Raw genomic sequence first — 15,218 nt, forward strand, 5'->3', positions numbered from 1 at the left:
GCGAGTGAGTGACAGGGGCGGGGCTTCCGGGTTCATTGACCAACCAGCAGAAACCCACCACTGCCCAGGTGGCTACATTCGGCCTATAAGACACACCCAGATTTTCACCCTCTTTTTTGGAGTAAAAAAGTGCGTCTTATAGGGCGAAAAATACGGTACTTTCTTTAAAAGTTCTGTGAGTTTACTTTACATTTTGATGACAGGATTGACATACCATGGTAAACTATAATATGATTTGTTTGGGTTAAGTTTGTATTCTATGTGACCCAACCATTGTAGTGTATTCAACATGATTTATCCAGCCATTCTTACGATTTTTTCTCCTTTTTTAGGAGAAGAGGCAAAAAAAATTTACAACGAAGCTCAAAACCTGCTGAAAAGTTTGATTACAGAAAACAAGCTTAAAGCCACAGGTCTGATTGGGTTTTGGTCAGCTCGAAGCATTAAAGATGACATTTACTTATACGATACAGAAGAGAAACCACACAATTTGGAACCAATAGCTAGGTTCTGCGGCTTACGACAACAGGTGTGGCTTGATGATATTCTACTCAAATGAAATGTTACTTATTTCAGATTGTGAGCTTGAACTAATCTTTACGCATTTCCTAATTATGATTTGCGATTATGTAGACAAGAGCAAGATCCACAGACGTTTTGCTAGAAAATTTCTAAATCCCAGCTTCCAGAATGGTTTGTCAAAAAGTATAAGATAGAAGTATTTGGAGGGGATAAGATTGGTTGCCTCTGAGAATCACAAACTATACACTCATTTTTTATTGTTTTGTTTAAAGCATGCCTGTCTGTTTCTTTGCATCTTTTGAGATGTGAAAACCTCATTTTAAATGTATTTCGCCAACTTGAAAAACACACACAGCTTTGCAGCTAAAGAACTTGCAAATGTAATCTGTTATGCAGCCATTGTATCTTAATACAATACAATAATACAATAGTAGAGTTGGAAGGGACCTTGGAGGTCTTCTAGTCCAACCCCCTGCCTAGGCAGGAAACCCTATACCATTCCAGACAAATGGCTATCCAATATCTTCTTAAAGACTTCCAGTGTTGGGGCATTCACAACTTCTGGAGGCAAGCTGTTCCACTGATTAATTGTTCTAACTGTCAGGAAGTTTCTCCTCAGTTCTAAGTTGCTTCTCTCCTTGATTAGTTTCCACCCATTGCGTCTTGTTCTACCCTCAGGTGCCTTGGAGAATAGCTTGACTCCCTCTTCTTTGTGGCAACCCCTGAGATATTGGAACACTGCTATCATGTCTCCCCTAGTCCTTCTTTCTCTTAAGCTAGACATACCTAGTTCCTGCAACCGTTCTTCATATGTTTTAGTCTCCAGTCCCCTAATCATCTTTGTTGCTCTTCTCTGCACTCTTTCTAGAGTCGCCACATCTTTTTTACATCGTGGCGACCAGAACTTAATGCAGTATTCCAAGTGTGGCCTTACCAAGGCATTATAAAGTGGTATTAAGTAAAATGATCTGTCTTTTCCTCTACATCTCCATAAAAGTCTTTGCCACTATATTAAACCTGCTCATTTGAAATATAGTAATGCAACCTTCTACCTTGTCTTTAAAATCAGTTAAAATTGGAAGAGCTATATAAGAAGCTAAAGAAAAGATGATTGCATTTATGTAATAAATCTCCACAGTATGTGTGTGTAATGTGGAGATAATTGTCTTTAAAAGTTAGCAAATTGATAATGATGTATTCTGTAAGTTTATGAATAAGTATAACAGTAGATTAAAACACAAAGAAGGGAACTATAGTACTTGGATTTTGGATCTTTATTGGAAATGCTGCATAGAAAACTAGGAAAGTGAATCTTTCTGTGGATTCTAAATATATTAACATTTTTGAAAGATAATCTCCAACACATCCAATTGAAGTGACTTCACCACCTTTCTGAGTAATTGGTCCTTATGTTGAATTATTCTTACTGCAAGGATATTTTTTTAATGTTCTGGCAGAATTTGCCTTCCTGTAATATAAGACCATTTTTTAATGTTTTGTACAATAAGAAATGTGTATTCACTATTCCTGTGGTATTCAGGAATTTGAAGAGTGTTATGCTTATAGTAAATTTCCAATCTCTGCAAAATCTCTTCACTGGAATTATTTTCTAGTCCATGATCATCCTTGTTGCCTAGTCTGAATCGTCCTTAAAATTGAGTCTTCCAGTTAGGTCTTTAATATTTAACATGTTGCTCATTTAATATTGTAGGTTGAAAAAGATTCTGGTTCCAAAGATCCCTATTATTGCTTGTCTGATTTTATATCCCCCCTGGAGTCCGGTGTTTCTGACTACTTGGGGCTCTTTGCTGTGGCATGCTTTGGAGTAGATGAGCTATGTAAAGAATATGAAAAACAGTCAGATGACTACAGTATTATAATGGTGAAAGCACTAGCAGATCGGTTAGCAGAGGTAATATATTTTGTTTTTTACATGATTCTACTTATTTTAATTCATGTATTGGAAGGGAGGAGGGAAGGGAAGGACAAACCTGCTTTTTTTTGGAAGTAGACTATTATCTGTATAGCAAATGTATTGTGATAACTTACATAATGTTTTATCCAATGATGTCATTTACGATAGAGGTCTTATTGATTTTTTGAAAACCTCCATCAGCAAATGAAAGAATGAATCAATTTTTATTGTTCATTCTCTCCTGTACCCACCAAATCTGCTTCAGAGGGTAAGGGAATCCTGTAGATCATAAGCAGGAGGCATGGGAATCTGAAAGAAACATTTTGCTTTTATGTGTGCAAATGTGGGAAATCAATGGATTAATTAAAATGTCCTTCTAGCACAGCAATGAGCCTACAGTAAATGCAGAGATATCTTTGAATATGAGCCATGAAGTATTAAGGTAACAGTTAAAGGTAATGTACAATGAGAGCCAGTTTGGTCTAGTAGTTAAGATGTTGGATTAGGAGAGGAACACTTGAGTTCTACTCCTGTTTTAGGCCTAACAGCCACTTAAAAGTTCTCTCGGTGCCAGGAAGAAGGCAATGACAAACGATTTTTACCAAAAATACCAAGAACACTGCTTAGATTTCTCTGAGTAGTCACCAGGAGTCTGTGTAGTCACCAGGGGGACTGAGTTGAAAGCATCACACAGTAATACATGAGACAAAGCATCATTAAAGTTAGAGCTTGCTTTTGCTTATTTCTAAGGCATTTGCAGAAGAACTTCATGAACGAGTTCGGAAAGAATTTTGGGCTTATTGTACAAATGAACAGTTGGAATTTTCAGATCTGCGTAAGATAAGATACAATGGGATTCGCCCAGCACCTGGTTATCCATGTCAACCTGACCACACAGAAAAAATCACTATGTGGAGACTTGCCAATATTGAGGAAGCTACAGGTATCTTTCAAAGTTTGGTTAGGAAGTTGTTACCTGTTCTGCATTTTGAAATTGGTGGGGGGAGAAATTATAAATGCTTTGTTTCATTTTTATTGTTTTCCTTTTATGACTGAGATGTTTATAATGATGAGAGGATCCCCATTAAGTTCACCTCCTCTTAAGACTTTGTGAATGAGTTGTGCAATTGGGAGAACATATGGCCAGGATTGTATGCATGGTCCCATCCTCTGTTGACTATTAAATAATCATCTGTTTTTAGTGTACACTTGAAGAAAGCTCCTTCTTTTTCACAAATTCACAAAATCACATTCAGTGTATTGATAATTTGCTAACTGATTGCACAGCTATAAAATTATAATGAGTGATTTGGACTGGATTTGTCAGGAAATTGAGTTTTTCCTCAGATACCAGTCAGAGATTCTGCAATTTGACAATATCTGCCAAAAGAGCCAACACAACTACTTTCCTTTGATTCTTACAGGTATTCAGTTAACCGAATCCCTAGCAATGTTCCCTGCCTCAGCAGTATCTGGTCTCTACTTTTCCAATCCGGCTTCTAGGTATTTTGCTGTTGGGAAAATATTGAAAGATCAGGTAGGACCTTTTTGCTGTTACAGAACTTGCATTAAAAAGGAGAGAGCTGGAAATGGGAATTATATACAGAAACACACTATTTTTGATAACATATTCTTTAGACCAAGGGTCGCCAACCCCAGTCCGCCGCCCAATGCAAGCACGCAAAACTGCATTTGCACAAGCAGTGTGCTTGTAAAACCATCTTCTCTCCAACACCACTGCTTCCGCCACCGGCAGTCCCCAGAGCCAGAAAGGTGGGGAACTGCTGATTTAGACTACTCAATATGGTATTTGAGCGCTAAATTATTTATTATGTGTGTATTAACAGTACCAATAATTCTTGTTAAATATTACAAACTGAGCAAATGGTGGACAAGGTTTAGAAACCTGTAGTTAAATAGCATGTTATATTGCAAATGTGGAAGTTATTGATGCTATTAGCAGAAAATTACTAATGTATTATTTGGGTCTGGAATTTATGAAATCCTAGTCTTGATTAAGTTATTTTAGATGCAGTAAGTGTTAGCTTTGCTTGTCATATCAAACATAATTAAAAGTTTTGGAAGTTTATAGTCTTTTGTTTATCTGAAGATTTATACATAGCTCTGTGACTAAGAACGAATCCTATCTGAATTTTTAAACTTCATTTATTTATCAAACTTGTATGTGACTATCTCGAATTTTAGAGTACCTTTGTTATTATATCACAGTTCTATGAAGCCTATAGATATATAAAAGGAATATGAGTAACCAAGTAAGACCAAAGCTATATTTTACCTTATAAAAATATTTAACATGAAGTGTTCCAATGTGAAAAAATATTAATCTCTTCCCCCAACTCATTCAATTCAGTTAAAGAGATGATTGGAGTCAAGTCATGTGAATATTTCATTTAAACAATTAGCCCTTATTTAAGCCCTCCCTTCCTTCTTCCTCCCTCCCAGAAATTTTGGCTCCTCCCATAGTAAAGTTTGCATCAGCAACTAGAGTCATGCCTTGCACAAAATTACTTTCTGAATAGTTTATAAAAATGCTGTTGTTGCCTGTCAGTTGGAAAAGGCTATAAAATCATGTCTAAACCTCTGGGCTTCTGTTTGTAAAGTGTATCAAAATCAGTTCCAAGAGTGCAGAGCACACCCACAGATCTACAGGCTTTTTACACCTTGGCTAAAATTAGTGTTCATGAATTCACCATCAGAAAACTGTTAGATAAAAAACTAGATTTATGGGAGAGGAGTGGAATATGGGAAGGCATTGTACTTGTGGTTGTCTCATGTTTCACAAAAATCTGGATAACCTGGATAATCCTTCAGATTTGAGTCAGATGTGGAACTTTACATACTATATGTGTGTCATCATATCTGAGAGAAACCAAAAACCACATTCCATAATATAAATCTCATACCAACTCTCAAGCATTCAGGTGGCAATAGCATATTCTCTGAAGAAATTATAAAGTCTGCTTCTATCAGAAAAAAATAAATAATACAATGATATAACAGAATATTATGTCAACTCCCATCAATTAAAAGCGAAGAATACATGTTAAAAGTAATAATTCCAAATATATGTCTAAATTTACTATAGAATATATGAAGAACAGTTTCAATGTTTTAGAATGGCCAAGTCAATGTCTAGAACTAAAGCTGATATAAGTATTATGGTAGAACCCGAAATGAGCAGATCATGTTAGAACTTAACTTGAATAGATCTAATTTGCCATGGAGGCAGTCTTCTTTCTCTCTTTTCTTACCAGTAATTAAAACTGTAGAGATGAGAGTGGATTTTAGGAGGGGCCTTCTATTGTACCACCTTTTGGTATATTTGACAGCACATTATCAGCAGTAGAATTCTTCAAGTTTTTGGGTTGTATAATCTCCCAGGATTTGAAATAGACAATGTTAGAACCACCATTTAAAAAGACACAACACATATTGTTTTTTTTTCTATGTCAATTCAGAAAGTATAGACTGCCCCTGAAGCTGTTGATATAGTTTTAAAGAGGAATTATTGAGTCTGTCATTTGAACTTCTATGACTGGTTTGGTACAGCAACCAAACAGGACAGTTACAGACTCGAATATTTAGTTAAAACGGCAGAAAGAAGAACTGTATCCAGCCTCCCTTCCATTGAAGACCTGTATATTGTGTGGGTAAGAAGGAGGGCCAAGAAGATAGCTACAGACCCCTCACATCTTGGACACAATCTGTTTTAACTCCTTCCCTCGGGACACCGCTATAGGGCATTGCATGCCAAAACAACTAGACATAAGAGACAGTTTTTCCCCTTGTGGCTGAACACCTGCCAAACAACTAAATCCTCAAAGTGCTGTCTAGTTTCTATGTATATTTACCTTTGTAGTATGGCTGTAGTATTATTATTTATTCTTCTTCTTATCTTCTTTACTGTACCCTCTTATTGGGATGATGATTCTGTTGCTTTGAATGTTCACTGAGAACTTCTGCACTGGAGACAAACTCCTTGTGTATCTAATAATCAAATAAAGTATTAAATTCAATTCATTTTGAAAGAATAAGATTCAAAAGAGAAGAGAATAAACTACCCTTCCAAATGTTTCGCAAAAAAAGTCCACACCAATCAAGTACTCAACTGTTACACTAACAACCCAATAGCACAGAAAATAAGCTAAGTAAGATCTCTCATTCAGAAGATACCATGTAAACCATGTACCACCAAGCTGGCAGGAATAGCCAACACTCCAGAAGATAGGCTAAAGATACAGAAGGATCTTGACAAACTTGAACATTGGGCACTATCTAACAAAATGAAATTCAATGGTGAAAATAGTAAGGTTCTACATTTAGGCAACAAAAACGAAGTGCACAGGTACAGTATAGGTGGTACCTTGCTCAACAGTAGTAATTGTGAAAGGGATCTTGGAGTCCTAGTGGACAACCATTTAAATATGAGCCAGCAGTGTGCAGCAGCTGCCAAAAAAGCCAACACAGTTCTAGGCTGCATCAACAGAGGAATAGAATCAAGATCACGTGAAGTGTTAATACCACTTTATAATGCTTTGGTAAGGCCAATACTGCATTCAGTTTTGGTCACCACGATGTAGAAAAGATGTGGAGACTCTAGAAAGAGTGCAGAGAAGACCAACAAAGATGCTTAGGTGACTGGAGACTAAAACATATTAAGAACGGTTGCAGGAACTGGGCATGTCTAGTTTAATAGAAAGAAGGACTAGGGGAGACATGATAGCAGTGTTCCAATATCTCAGGGGTTGCCACAAAGAAGAGAGAATCAAACTATTTTCCAAGGCACCTGAGGGTAGAACAAGACGCAATGGGTGGAAACTAATCAAGGAGAGAAGCAACTTAGAACTGAGGAGAAACTTCCTGACACTTAGAACAATTATTCAGTGGAACAGCTTGCCTCCAGAAGTTGTGAATGCCCCAACACTGGAAGTCTTTAAGAAGATGTTGGATAGTCATTTGTCTGAAACGGTATAGGGTTTCCTGCCTAGGCAGGGGGTTGGATTAGAAGACCTCCAAGGTCCCTTCCAACTCTGCTATTGTATTGTATTGTATTGTATTGTATTGTATTGTATTGTATTGTATTGTAAACTCTTTAATTTCGCAATAAGCTAACAAATTCAACAATGCCATTTGAGAAACTGCAGATATCTTAGACCAAAAGTGCTAGAGAATTCCTGCAGGTACATCAATCTGATGAATTGGTCATTAGCTGTCATGTTGGAAGAAGCTCCATCTACAAACCATTCAAGGAAGGAAGCAAATAAAATAGAAAGAGGCAAACAGTCCTGAACACACCCTTCTGCAATCAAGCAATATGTCACTCAAAAAGTAATCAAGGGAGAAACAATATCCCAATGATAGAACAAGCTACTGCATATAAACAGTTAGCAAAGTGCAGTCCCCCATGCAACAATGATGTTTCTTACTTTAGTAATGACATGTCTGCAAAAGAGAAGCAAGCTCAGACAACATCAAGAGGCAGGCAGGCAGGCAGGCAGGCAGGCAGGCAGGCAGGCAGGCAGGCAGGCAGGCATCAGCTAAAGGTGGTACAGTAAGTTGTTTAAGAGGGGATTAGTTTTTCACACTGACCCAGTGCACATTGAATGTCTATATTCATGAAATAAATAAAAGCATAACTTTTCATTTGTTCACTTAGATCAGGTGTCTAACTAAATGCCCGGGGCTGGATCTTCTGCCAATGAAAATGGCCCTCCGGAGGTCCATTTTAGCTGGCAGTGGGTTGCATGGGGCCGTGGCAGCCCAAAACGGAGCTCAGGATCCCGTTTTTGCTAGCAGAGTGCTCTGGATCCACATACGCCCCAACACGAGTGACATCGAGCTGGCCATGCCTACTCTGGCCATGCTTACCCCAGCCCCCAGAGGTCAAACACCTTCAATGTGGCCTTCAATGAAATCAAGTTTGACACCCCTGACTTAGAAACTGTTTATATATCATATAGAACTTCCAAAAAATTCTCATAACATTAATTGCCAAAGATAACTGAAAAATCTGAAGGGGTGCTTTTTCATAGAATTGTAGCAGAATGTTTTCTATTCAGAAAAAAAATATGAAATATAATTTTCCAAGTATTTGACTTAAAATTAAAATGCTAATTAGTCATCCTCTTATTTGTTTTACAGGTTGAAGACTATGCCTTAAGAAAAAATATGCCTGTGGCAGAAGTTGAAAAATGGCTTGGACCTATTCTTGGATATGATTCAGAGTAACAAAATATGCTGATTGATTGTTTGGTTGTTAATCAGCTGATATCCATAAGAGAAAACATTCACAAGCAGAATAGGGAGGGGATTTGTTTCTGTGTTTGGGGCAGTATTGCTTCTCCATTTCATACTGTCTAGCAGAGTCCACCAAACGCATGGAACAAATGTGGGAGAAAACTGTGCTTCCTCATTTTCTGATTCATTTTAAATAAACAAGAAACAGCTGTTCTGTGGGTAACCCTTCAAATGATTATTCAGTGTAGCTATCTGCCACGGGGAAAATAAATGATATCTAATTGTAAAATATCCTCTACATTACATCAAACCTATAATAAGCTATAAAACAACAAACCTAAAATAATTCTTAGATGTGAAGTGTATCTCTGTTTTGGCTATCCTGGAAATCTTGTCCATTTACATGCATATGCATGTTACCATGAGCTATTTAAAATAAAGACACTCTTTTCTTTCTAAATTAAAGATCATTCTAATTGTATTTGGGATTTTGATGTGTGTGTATATGAAATATCCTTTGTCTAGATCTTGAAATTCATCTTTTTTAATGGAATAGTTTCATAAAAAAATAAAAGGCAAGATAAAAAATCAAATACATGAATATTTCATGAAAAGTAATGCAAATAATATACTAAATCTGTAATTCACCACTGATATTGTAATCTGTAATTTTGTCATCTGAGAATATAGCCATTGGGCATTGTTTTATAGTCATAAGGAAAAGCTCAGCAACTATTTGCACTGATATGTCCCTCTATTTGGGAGTCTTACTGATATTTAATATAATTGTATGTGTATTTAATAGGTGGTGCCAGTGCTTTAGATTCATTTGGAAGAGGTGTTTCAGAATGACGTGGGCTGTGAATGCAACACTTTTCTGCAATTCATAGCAGTCACTTCTTTTCAGAAATATGACCAGGGAAAAAGGGTCTAGTTGCTTTAGTGAGATGTATAACAGTTGCCTTTGTGGCGCCCATGTTTTCTGGAATACTTTTTCCCAATTGAATCCCCCAAGCACTGCATAGCTTTAATATTTAATAGCAAATTGGTTCAGAAATTAAAAGAAATGTGAGAGATTAGTAAGTGCCTTGATACTTAATTCCTTTTTAATATACTGGAATATATGTCTGAATAGTAAAGAAATATGGGAAAAGGGCCCCCCAATAGTGTTACCTCCTAGCTTCAGGAGACTATGGTATACATTCACATAAACAGTTCTAGATGTTACGGAGTTCATATTTGCATATAAGCCTAAGAATACTCTTCAGACTTTTCCACTTAAGTAGTGGTGATTGTAGTTCACAGGGACCCCTCTTGTCATTACTGTGTTCACTTCTTTTTTCTAAATAATTGATTATTATAATCGATTGTTCATAATAGCTCAGTTATTTACTCTTGTAAGCCCTGGAAAAATCATGCTCTTTTTGGAACTTTTATAATCTCTGTTTGTAATTATACTCACAGGTGGCTAAGCCTTCTGTTCTGTTACTACAGAAATGTGCTCTGTTATTTCTGTGTTGTATTACATACCAAGAGCTGCCAAAACATTAGATTGCAAATCTTTAGATTTTTACATGAACAGTACCTTATGCCACTGACAGAAGGAGGTCAGTTTCTTGAAATCTCTATTTTCTTTTGCTATCAAATTGCCTTTTTGCAGGCCTCTGTGATATGTGGATTTTTCATCAGTACTACGTGTATTCTGGTATCGATAGCTAGAGGACTTAAATTAACACTCCTAATATTTTCACAGGAGATTTTCATATATTTTATTTTCCCATTTTAATTTGAGGAAAATGTTCATTACTGATAGACTGCAACTCATTTGTAGGCTTCGATAGAGGCTCTCTAGGGCCTTGATAAAACCAAAATTAGATTTATATTTCTTCAATCTTAATGAAACAGAAGTGTTCATTTAGACAAGAGAAAAATCTCACATTCTGTAGATCTCAAACAATGAGGTTTATGAAGAGATGTAAAAGTTTTGAAAAGTCAAGCCTGCCTCAAGAAAAACCCCTGCTGAAATAGCACAAATAGTTCCTATAACACTTTCGTCTTAAGTAAAGACATCCCCAAATTTTGAATAAACTGAACCATCTGGAAGCCATGTATGTTGTTAATTGTCTTCTTTAGATTAACACCTGAAAGGAATGGAAGTCAGCTAGTAGCCTGCATCCCTTCCCTGTGACAGCCAGATCACAATTTCCTACCATATCTTTCTTATTCCTCCAATCCACTTACCATTATTAATATTTATTCCTAATGCTCCATTCCCAAGTGTGTCACATGAATCCCAATTGGTGTTACACTGGCAAGAGTTTCTTAGTTTGCAAGGCAATAGTTAGAGATCCTAGCCACTGTTTATCATTGAAGGACTATTATTCATACAGATTTTATATTACATTTTTAAAATATCTCTGTCAAATTATGATTAGCCCATCCGACCTCTCACCAGATTAAATAATGCTAACATTCTTTATGCTTCATCCACTGGGCTTGTGGAGGATTTATCAGCAGCAAATTTCAAATAAAACCTCTTACTAAAATGTAATTCTTTGGGATTCTTTTGTTAACTTCTTTGGCATCCTGTATACCTTATTAATATCAGCAAGTGTTCACTGTGTAGTAGATGCATAAGTTATTTTGAACTCTGGCAGTTGCATAAGTCTTTATTATTTTGTTGTTTTTGTTTCTGCAAAAAATTAAGAGAGGGGGTAAGTCCCTGGGCAAATAAGCTCTCTGCTGGATGTTAAAATCAAATTCCCAAGCTTGTCTCCTTATATCTATCTGGGGTGGAGTAAAGAGGGCAGATTTTTTTGCAGAAAGTCTGGCACTTTTTCCCACCACTTTTTTCCCCTAGTTTTTCAAGAATTGCAGAAAACCTGTGACTTTTGGCATGAGACTGTCACAGAGTGACGAAAACCAAACATTTTCTTTTACTTTTTCTTTTCGAATTTTAAAGGGGAGATTGGCTCAATGGTTAAAAATAGATATGCTAAAACTTGCAGACACTTAATGCATCTATTTTTAACCCTCAAGTGCAAAAAAAAAAGTAATTGACCGTTGTCTTACCTGAACTGTCGTTCTCATGGCGCTGCGGAGAGTCCAAGGATGGGTTAACACAGCCTGTTTGCCCATGGACTGAGTAGATTTTTCCCCTCTGGCCACGCCTCCTTTGCCTCTTCTGGCTCAGTTTTAAAAACGAGGTCTTGTCCGACGAAGACGTCCTCAGCTCACACCTGTGTAAAGATACAATCTCGGAGCTAAACAATCACCCTGGGTGGGTCTTGTACTCTCCGCAGCGCCATGAGAACGACCGTTCAGGTAAGACAACGGTCATTCTCCATAGCGCTGCTTGGAGAGTCCAAGGATGGGACATGCCCAAGCTATTGTGTCCCAGGGCGGGAAGAAGTGACATTGTCCGGAGCCTCAATAACCTTCTGTAATACTCTACGGCCAAAAGAGGCTTCGGCAGAGGCAAAGGAATCGATCTTGTAGTTTCTAATGAAAGCCGTGGGAGACGCCCACATGGCCGCTCTGCAAATGTCCAGAATAGATGCTTGAGTCGCCCAGGCCGCGGTCGTGGCCGCACTTCTGGTGGAATGTGCCGTTACACGAGGTGGAACCGGCTTGCCCTGAAGGTCATATGTCATCTTAATGCAAGCTCGCAGCCACCGACCTATGGTTGAAGATGACACCTTGCGACCCAGCGAGCCTGGTTGAAAAGACACAAAGAAGGCCTCGGAGTGCCTGATGTCCTTAGTTCGTTTCAGGTAAATGCGGACTGCCCTTCGCACGTCCAATTTGTGCCACCTGCGCTCCTTGGAGTGTTGAGGGCTGGGACAGAAATTCGGGAGGATAACCTCCTGAGACCTGTGAAAATGAGAATTCACCTTCGGCATGAAGGCGGGGTCTAACCGTAGGATGACCCTGTCTGGGTGGATGATGCACAGCTCTTCCTTGGCCGAGAAGGCCGCAATCTCAGATATCCTTCTGGCTGAAGTAATGGCTATGAGGAAGGCAGTCTTAAGAGTCAGATGTCGAAGAGATACCTTCCTCAAATGTTCAAAGGGAGCCGCTGTCAATGCCTGCAGGACAAAGGGTAGGTTCCAGGTCGGGTACCTGTGCACCACCTGGGGTCGGATGTTGTAGGCCCCCTTCAAGAAGCTCTTGACCTGAGGATGGTGACTCAGGGATTGAAGTTGGTGTCTGGCTAAGATGGTGGATAATGCAGCAACCTGGCGCCTGAGAGTGGCTGGTGCCAGTCCTTTGTCCAAGCCCTCTTGTAGGAAGTCCAATAACTGAGGGATGGACGCTTCCACACTGTCAATGTCCCGTTTGCTGCACCAGGAAGAAAAGGCAGCCCAAGTTGCATCATAAATGCGAGTAGTGGCCGGACGTCTGGAAGCTTGGATGATTTTAATGACGTTGTCTGAGAGGCTCTGGTCCTTCAGGAGCTGCCCCTCAAGTGCCAGACGGCTAACTGCAACCATTGGGGCTCTGGATGGTTGATGGCCCCTTGACGCAAGGATACCTGGTCTGGAGGAATTTTCCATGGTTGCTCCACAGACAGATCGACCAGGTCCACGAACCAGGATCTCCTGGGCCAATGTGGAGCCACCAGAATGAGCTCCGCCCCCTCCTTCAGCAGCTTGTAGATCACCTGCGGGATCAGAGGGAGGGGCGGAAACGCGTATAGAAGCCCTGGAGGCCAGCTGGACCTCAGGGCATCCGTCCCCTCCGCTTGTGCTGACTTGTAGCGGGAGAAGAACCGCTGGAGCTGTGTGTTTGCCGCCGAGGCAAACAGGTCGACCTGTGGGAGACCAAACCTCCTTACCACCTGTGCGAACAGGTCCGGACGAAGTTGCCACTCCGAGTTGTTGATGGTCTGACGGCTCAACCAATCCGCACTTACATTGCTGGTTCCGGAGATGTGATCCGCCCTCAGCGACGCTAAGTGGATCTCTGCCCATCGTCCTATGGCCTCCGCCTCTGACATGAGTCTTTTGGAGTGGGTCCCTCCTTGTCGGTTCACGTGAGCCTTTGTGGCCACATTGTCGGTCAGTAGCAGAACGTGGTGCCCCTTCAGCTGTTCTGCAAATCTCCTCAGCGCAAGCCAGGCTGCCCTGAGTTCTAGCCAATTGATGCTCCGGGCTGCCTCCGCGCTGGACCACCTGCCTTGCGCCAGCTGACCTTGGCAATGCGCCCCCCAACCGTAGAGACTGGCGTCGGTCGTTACCACGATCCTGTCGGGTTCTCTGAATAGGCAGCCCTTCTCCACTGCTCGAGACTGCCACCAACTCAGAGACCGAGTCACTCTTGGTGGGATGCGAACTTTCCTGGTGGAGTTGCTGATCTTTGCTCTTTGCATTGGAAGCAAGAACCATTGCAGTTCCCTTGCATGAAGACGTGCCCAGGGAACTATGTTGAGGCAAGAAATCATGATCCCTAACAGTTGGGATAGCTGCACTACCTGCCAGGGCCTGTTCCTGCGACACGACCGGATCCTGCTCCTGAGGTTGCGGATTCTTTCCGGAGACAGGGACACCTGGCAAGATACTGAGTCTATTATGGCGCTCAGGTGTTGTATGCGTGTGGCAGGAGTCAGGTTGCTTTTTTCCATGTTTACGGAAAAACCGTGGTCCTGTAAGGTGTGAACTGTGACGTTTACATCTCTCACCGCTTGCTGCTGAGTCCTTGAGTGGATGATGATGTCGTCCAGATAGCACTCCAGGCGGACTGGAAGCTTGCGCAGGTGGGCCGCCACAGCTGCAAGAAGCTTCGTGAACGTTCTGGGTGCAGAAGAAAGTCCGAACGGAAGCGCCCTGTATTGGAAGTGCTTTCCTTTGTAACACAAGCGCAGGAACTTCCTGTGTGCAGGATGGATGGGCACATGCAGGTACGCCTCCTTGAGATCGATGGAGGTGAGCAGATCCCCTTGTCGCATGCAGCTTAGGATCGACTGAAGAGACTGCATTTTGAAGCGCTTGTAGGCCAGATGTCTGTTCAGGCGCTTCAGATCTAAAATGGCCCTCCACCCCCCTGAATTCTTGGGGACCAGGAAGAGAATGGAATAGAACCCCCTCCCTTCCTGTTCTGGAGGAACTGCCTCTATTGCGTTGATCTGCAGAAGATGATCTATCTCTGCCTGCATGAGAGCCCTCTTTACAGGGTTCTTGGATAGTGGGCAGCGAACAAAGGTCCGCGGAGGAGAGGATAGAAACTCCAAGGTTAGACCCCTCCTGATGGTATTTAAGACCCACTTGTCCGAGGTTGTTTCCTCCCAACGGTCTGCATAGAATTGCAGGCGGCCCCCGATGGGAGGAGACCCCAGACGGTCACTTCCCATGTCTAAACTGACGGTTGTGGGATCCCCCACGAAAGGGCTTCCGAAAGGACCCCTGATTGGATTGTCTGCCCCTGGAAGAAAAGTTGTTTCGTTCCTGGGACCTGTCAGAGGACTGGTTAAACTGTCTTTGGGAGGAATATGAAGAGGAGGAGGCCTGGGCACCTTCCTGTGCCC

General features: G+C 40.6%; 1 protein-coding gene across 1 annotated transcript in view; it reads left to right on the top strand.

Annotated features, from left to right (window-relative positions):
* Window positions 1-11,258, top strand: part of MTR (5-methyltetrahydrofolate-homocysteine methyltransferase) — a 92,576-nt gene extending 81,318 nt beyond the window's left edge. Inside the window, exons 29-33 of the mRNA XM_081944861.1 lie at window positions 333-529; window positions 2,234-2,434; window positions 3,188-3,380; window positions 3,862-3,974; window positions 8,600-11,258. Coding sequence (XP_081800987.1) covers window positions 333-529; window positions 2,234-2,434; window positions 3,188-3,380; window positions 3,862-3,974; window positions 8,600-8,686 — 791 coding nt within the window. The 3' untranslated portion in view covers window positions 8,687-11,258. The remainder of the gene's footprint in view (window positions 1-332; window positions 530-2,233; window positions 2,435-3,187; window positions 3,381-3,861; window positions 3,975-8,599) is intronic.
* The last annotated feature ends 3,960 nt before the right edge of the window (window positions 11,259-15,218 follow it).

Source organism: Natrix helvetica, assembly GCF_964273705.1.
Source record: "Natrix helvetica genome assembly, chromosome: 2".
Classification (NCBI taxonomy): Eukaryota; Metazoa; Chordata; class Lepidosauria; order Squamata; family Natricidae; genus Natrix; species Natrix helvetica.